Source organism: Octopus bimaculoides, chromosome 18, assembly GCF_001194135.2.
Source record: "Octopus bimaculoides isolate UCB-OBI-ISO-001 chromosome 18, ASM119413v2, whole genome shotgun sequence".
In the NCBI taxonomy this organism is placed as follows: domain Eukaryota; kingdom Metazoa; phylum Mollusca; class Cephalopoda; order Octopoda; family Octopodidae; genus Octopus; species Octopus bimaculoides.
The window spans coordinates 29,903,706-29,910,266 of record NC_068998.1 but is presented as its reverse complement, the minus strand read 5'-3'; the positions used below and the strand labels follow the sequence as shown (position 1 = coordinate 29,910,266).

General features: G+C 36.5%; 1 protein-coding gene and 1 long non-coding RNA gene across 2 annotated transcripts in view; one reads left to right on the top strand and one right to left on the bottom strand.

Moving 5' to 3' along the window:
* LOC106873766 (metal transporter CNNM4) overlaps positions 1-6,561 on the top strand; it is a 108,885-nt gene that overhangs the window by 53,041 nt on the left and 49,283 nt on the right. Inside the window, exons 2-3 of the mRNA XM_052974465.1 lie at positions 805-948; positions 3,564-3,695. Coding sequence (XP_052830425.1) covers positions 805-948; positions 3,564-3,695 — 276 coding nt within the window. The remainder of the gene's footprint in view (positions 1-804; positions 949-3,563; positions 3,696-6,561) is intronic.
* The window catches only part of LOC106873767 (uncharacterized), a 20,006-nt gene continuing 17,135 nt past the window's right edge, over positions 3,691-6,561 (bottom strand). Inside the window, exon 3 of the long non-coding RNA XR_001409912.2 lies at positions 3,691-3,877. This is a non-coding gene — a long non-coding RNA (uncharacterized LOC106873767). The remainder of the gene's footprint in view (positions 3,878-6,561) is intronic.

The window sequence follows — 6,561 nt, the reverse complement described above, 5'->3', positions numbered from 1 at the left end:
TTCCCCCTCTAACCCCCTGTCTCTCTCCTTCCCCACCCCCCCTTCTCTGTATGTGCATGTCTGTGTATATTTGTGTTTGCCTCCAGTGCCAAAAATACTGCTGCCAAAACAAATTCTATATCCAGTTAGGCATACCAAACTACTGACAGCCAAATAGCTATGCCTAATTGTCTTATTCCACCAACTGCAGTATGTACCAGTAATGTTCTTTTTACTCTCTCCTATTTTATTAAATCTGGTGCATTCAGGTTCAGTAATATCTTCCACATTTATATTTCCATACACTTGTTACTGACTTGCTGTTAATTTTAACAATGACCACTGCTATGCTGATGATATTATGTCATACTCAGTCTTTTATACACAGTGAGGAAAACTCACCATAGCACTTAAGGAGCAAGTTACTACAACAACAGAACATTATAAAATGCACACACTGGAAGTCACCAGAGTTAAGCTGCCACTGCAGTATGAAAGACATTGTTATGAGAGGGTAGTATTTGTATGCATATACAAACTCCCAAAAAGCCAGATTGATCCATTGGAAGCCTATAACCAGATACTGTTTTTGAGAAAAAGTGATATCAGATAAAATGAAATAGTAACTTGTTTTTTCAAACTGGTTGCATGTTTGGCATAGCGGATTGGTAGATTAATCATATCTACAAGTATAACATATAATTGGGGATACTGAGAAGTGATGCATAGAATGTTGGGAATATCATCACAGCTAAATTGGTGGAGGAAGATGGTGATTGTGATGAATATGATCATAACTTTCTGTTTAATTTCTTTATATTGCAGGTCAGTCTCATATGGCTATAGTGCGAAGAGTGAATAATGAAGGAGATGGTGATCCTTACTATGAAACTCTGGGCATCATTACAATGGAAGATGTCATTGAGGAGTTGATACAGTCTGAAATTATTGATGAAACTGATACAGTTCGTAAGTGCTAAGTTTAAAATTTTTTTTTTTATCATTTTAATCTTCCTGCTGCAAATAATTTTGAGAGTCTCCTTTCACAATTTTTAGTTACTCAGATCTTTCTCCTATACTGGTATGGAAGTATGAAATCAAACAATTGGCAGTGAATCACAAATCCAGTTTATTAGATATGTCATACTAAAATCATCACAATGTTGAGTGCATTGTGGGTATGTTATGTAATGTTGGATATAAGCCATCAGCGTATAGAATAATCTGGGTTGTAGCCACAAAATGCTACCCAGTTTACTACCATCTCTGACTCTGGATTGTCTTTAACTGAGTTGACTTGGTTGCAAGCATTTGGACCAGGTTTCTGGCAGAGATGTATCTCCATCTCTTTGTACACTAACTCTCACTACTCTTTATTTTGCATAATGCCACTTTTTGTCAAACAATATCAATAGTAAAGCTTTCCCAGCAGAGACCAAATAATACAAGATCTGGTCTTAAGGGCAAACACCAGGAGTCTGCCCTATCAGCTGGCACATTTCCTCTTCCTTTTAGTCTGTTACTGTTATTAAGTAAGCATAAGATTTAGAGATGTGCACCTAAATCTGACTTAGCTACTTACAGGGATTAAAATAGAGGTAGTTAACTACAACAGACCAGATTAAAGTAGAGATAATCAACTACAACAGACCAGATCAAGTACAAGATTTGTGTCAATTTAAAGGAACCAAATGTTTTCTCAATTTGCTGGACAATTTCCTTTCCTTTACATGATTATTTGTGAACTCTAATCCATCTTAGATCCACACATTTTTTCATTTAGCCAGAGAATGAACTTTTTGCAGCACCTCTGAGATAGATGTTTGGTGAAGAATTTATTCTTAGAGCAAATACCTACCCTGAATATTTGCAACAAAATGTATTTCAGTAAAGCTGCCAGAGTCAGGCAGTGGTGTTAAACTGGGTGACAGATTTAGTGTACCATCCTGTGCTTCTGTGTAAAAACACAGTTTACACTTCAAAATGCCCAATTTTCTGAATTGATCACTTCTTTATCTTAAGAAGGACTGCCACTTCCTATTGGATGGTAATTCAAGTGGAACAAGAAAAATGCTAGAATGAATGTTCATATATCAGTTGCTTAGTGGTTTGGTTTATTAAAGCTAACTTCTAATTGAACATGTGAAGTTCAACAATTAAGATGAAAGAGACAGAAAATAGAAAATTTACACAAAAAATAGATAAGATTTTTTTTTTCATTTTAGATTTTGATAGTGTTTACTGTTTATTTTTTTTCTTATACTACAAGAATGCAATTGACAATGTTCCTCATTACTAAATTCATTTAATGTGATAAAACATTTAATCAACTCAGCTTTTTCAGTTACCTCTAACAATAATACCAATATTTGTACCAGTCACAGAATTTTACAAAGTTGCTTGGCTTCTTTAGTAATCCTTTAGTAACCCAGTTAACCCAGCTTCTTTAGTAATCCTTTAGTAACCCCTGTTATCCTTAATAAAAATTACTTATTTTTAAAATGAGAACCATTTACTTTAAGTTGAATTTTAAAACAATATGCTTGTATTAAAGGTGGAGCAGTAAGATGTTGAAATTTTTTATATGTGTCTGCGATTTTTCTAGTTTCTCCAAGACTGATTGACTTGCTGTAGTCACTGTTCAACATGAACACTTTTGAGCCTGTGTCTGTAAGAAAAATATTTACAGCAAGGAAATTCCAGAGGATTATAGTGCAAGGTTCTGGAGAGAGATACTCTTGTTTGTGCTATGTAAAGGGCTTAACAGACTTTGGTTCTGTGAAGTATGTAAAAGTACATACTTAGGAGGATATTCTCAGTTAACTATTTAGCCATTTCCAATGGAAATGAAATGAAATGTGTTTGTTGCTAGAACTAGTAGAACCTCAACAAGTTGGCTCACTTACAACACCAAGGTTTGAGAGGTGGCAGAGTCATGCAATAAGGCTATATTGTGCTTTGGTTAGGATGATCTACTGGGCATAAAGATAGCCGTACCTGGGTCAAGCTGGATTTGAAGGTGGAAAAGATCAAGGTTATTTGGTGTGTCAGGGATATGATAAGATAATGCTACTATCAGAGCAGGACACCTACAAAGCTATTGAGCAGCTTGTGGTCAGCTATATCATAGACCATGTATTCTGTTATCATGGTATTGCAGGGTAGCCCAAATTTGTTGCACTGAGTTTCTACTTTGGACAGGAGGCCTGAGCAGATATAATTTTGTCTATTAGCAAAACAATATAATTGGCAGATCAATTAGTGTTGCTGAACTTACCCTCCTGGAATTCCTTGGTGTAGTTCAGAATGATACTCACTGGAATTACAACAATATTTAAATTTACACCAATGAGAGAGAGGTTCTATGTGGGGTTACAATCAAATCTTCCTCTATTTATAATCCTAAGAAGTGAAGGCACATAGAATAATGTGTCCAAGATATGTACTACCAAGAGAAGAATGAGATAGATGTAATGTTAAGCTGGAGATAAACAACAACAACAAAGCCACATTTAAAATGAATGCAAACCACAATCATTTACAATTTTATTTTCCTCTTATTTCCTGATATTTTCTGATGACAGTTGACAACAGAATGAAGAAACCTCGTCATCTTGATCGCAAGGACCTCAGTATATTTAATCAGCCAGATGAAGCAAATCAACCCCATGTTTCTCCACAGCTTACATTGGCTTGCTTCCAGTTCTTGTTTTCAAGTAAGTGTCCTTTATCCAGAAGTTTATTTTACAAAAATAATGTCCATAATCTACTTTCTTGCATTTTTGCTAAATAAATAAAGTATGATTTTTATACATTATATTTGTATAATGTATGCTGTACTTGGCATTTGTTGACCTGGAGAAAGCCTTTGATGCCTCAATCGCTCATCTGGTGGTCACTGCAAAAGTAGATGAATGGCTAGTGAGAGTTGTTCTAGCTATGTACAGGGATGCTGTGAGAGTTAACAATGAGTACAACTGTGAATTTAATGTGCAGGTAAGTGTTCATCAAGGTTTGGTTATCAGTTCCCTTTTATTTATCAAAGAGCTCCAGGATGTTGGTAACAAAGGTCCTTTCTTTCAGAATGAAAGGCAGATTGTAGGATGCCTGTGTATGAACAGCAATGATATATGGCTGTGAAGGCAGAGCACATGCGAAGACTTGAAAGAAATGAAACAAGTATGCTTTGATGGATGTGCAATGTCAGCATGCATGTATGACAAAATACAAATGTGCTTAGAGAAAAATTAGGCATAAGAGACATCAGATGCAGTGTACAGGAGAGAAGATTACACTGGTATGTCATGTGATATGGATGGATGAGGACAGCTGTATAAAGAAGTACTGATTGCTAAGTGTGGAAGGAACCTGTGGAAGAGGTGAATCTAGGAAAACTTGAGATAAAGTAGTAAAGACTGACCTCAAGATGTTAAGCTTCTCAGAAGAGATGAATGGCACTACACTGTGCTTGAGAACACATATCCATCTCAGTAGAACCAAGGCACTGTCAAGCCTTCTCCCACAACTCATCTATTTCCTTCATTTTCTGCCTCACTGAACTGATATCTTCTGCGTCCCTCTCATTCCTTATCTTTAATCATTTGTTACACTATTTTCACTCAGTACACTACCTGTTGTCTCTTATATTCACATTGTACCTGGACTTCACATCTCTTTCTTTCTCTCTCTCACTTTCAAAGTAGGCAAGCCAAGTAGTCACCTCTTCAGCAAGCCACTTGCTTCTCTCCCTTTATCATAATTACTTATTTTTCCAGTCTATACCCCAATCAGTTGAGGAGTCCTATCATGCTGGTGCCATGTAAAAAGCACTCAGTACACTCTGTTAAGTGGTTGGCATAAGCAAAGGCATCCAGCTGTAGAAACTATGCCAAGCAGAAATAGAAACTGCTCATCTGTTCTTGTCAAACCATCCAACCCATGTCTGAAGTTGAAGTTATGATATTAGATATCTCATGGCCAAAATGATGCAAAATTAGATAGATAGGAAAATGTTATATTGCAGAGCTATCCAGATGTTGTCAGCATTTGTGAAAATATAGATAAGATGCTGAAGTGCTTGTCAACTATTGTTATATGGTAGAAGGTGGTGAGCTGGAAAAATCATTAGCATGCTAGGCAGAATGCTTAGCAGCATTTTGACTTTGCCTTTCATCCTTTCAAGGTTGATAAAATAAGTACCAGTTGAATACAAGGGTTGATGTAATCAACTTTACCCCTCCCCTGAAATTGCTGGTCTTGTGCCAAAGTATGAAAGCTGTGTTAACAATGGTAGAGTATTTGTCAAAATTCCTTTAGTTAGCTTCTGAGTTCAAACTCCACCAAAATTTAGTTTGCCTTTTATCCTTTCAGGCCCATCTACCATTTCCACAAATTTGTGACCTTTCCTATGTTAGAATTCATTAGTATCTATATATTAATACTAGCAGTATAGCCCGGCTTTGCTCTGGATTAAGTTAGGATTATTAAGCTAATCAAGCTCTTTATTTCAAACCAAACTAAGTAACATTGACATCAAATTTGAGTGAAATCCATTGAAATTGGTAAACTTTTGGCTGAAAATGAGTTGCAGACTATTTGATTGGGAAATCCCATAAGGAATCGGTTTATTGATTTTTTTCCACTCATCGATTGTTTTTTTAAAAATTTTTTTTTCATTTTTGGAGAACTTAAATCATTCAAAGATCCTATCAGTCCTAAGTAATGCTGGCATCAAGTTTGAACAAAATACATCAAAATTGGTAAAAGTTATGGTTGAAAATGGGGTGTAGCCAATTTTAGTGGGAAGTCCTATGAGAAATTGGTTTATCGATTTTTTTTTATCCTGATTAAATGGAAAACCCCATAAGGAATCAGTTTATTGATTTTTCACCCCAAATAGGACTTAACCGAACACAACATTGCTGATTCAAAAACATCTATATTTATACTTTAAAGTTGATTTTCACACCCAACCCAGTTCTGCAGAATCAGTGTCGTGACGGGCGTGCATGGGTTGGGAGTTCGATCAGCAGAGGTGATCAGGTTGCATATGCCAGCCCTTTTGAAAACTCCACCCCCATCATGTAACTTCCCTTTGCCCATGGGTTGGGAACCCTTCCAGCCAAATGGGCTCTCGATCCTCTGTGTCAGAAACAGTTATGTTCAGATCACAACTAAGTATATATTTATGGGCAACACACACACATAAACATATACGTACATACACCTATTGCATACATGTTTTTGTACGCCCTTGCCGCTGCTCCTGTCCCCCACCCCCCACCCAAGTAATACCATCAATCGAGGCAAATTTGGCATCCAGACGTAAGTATTGTAAGAGGAATAGAGAGGCCTACCTTCCCCTGCAGAGATGTGAGAATCAGATCTCTCCTTTCGAAAACACGAACAGTTTCGAACCATTGTTTACAAAATAATAGCTGATCGTTTGCGAAGGAGCGTGTCTAGTCAACACTTAGGATTTTTGCTCTGGTAACGACCAGCTATATGTCGCTATGAGTAGAGCAATAGATTCAACTAATTTGGAAATTAGTTGTGGAGAAACGGAGAATATTGTTTATATTG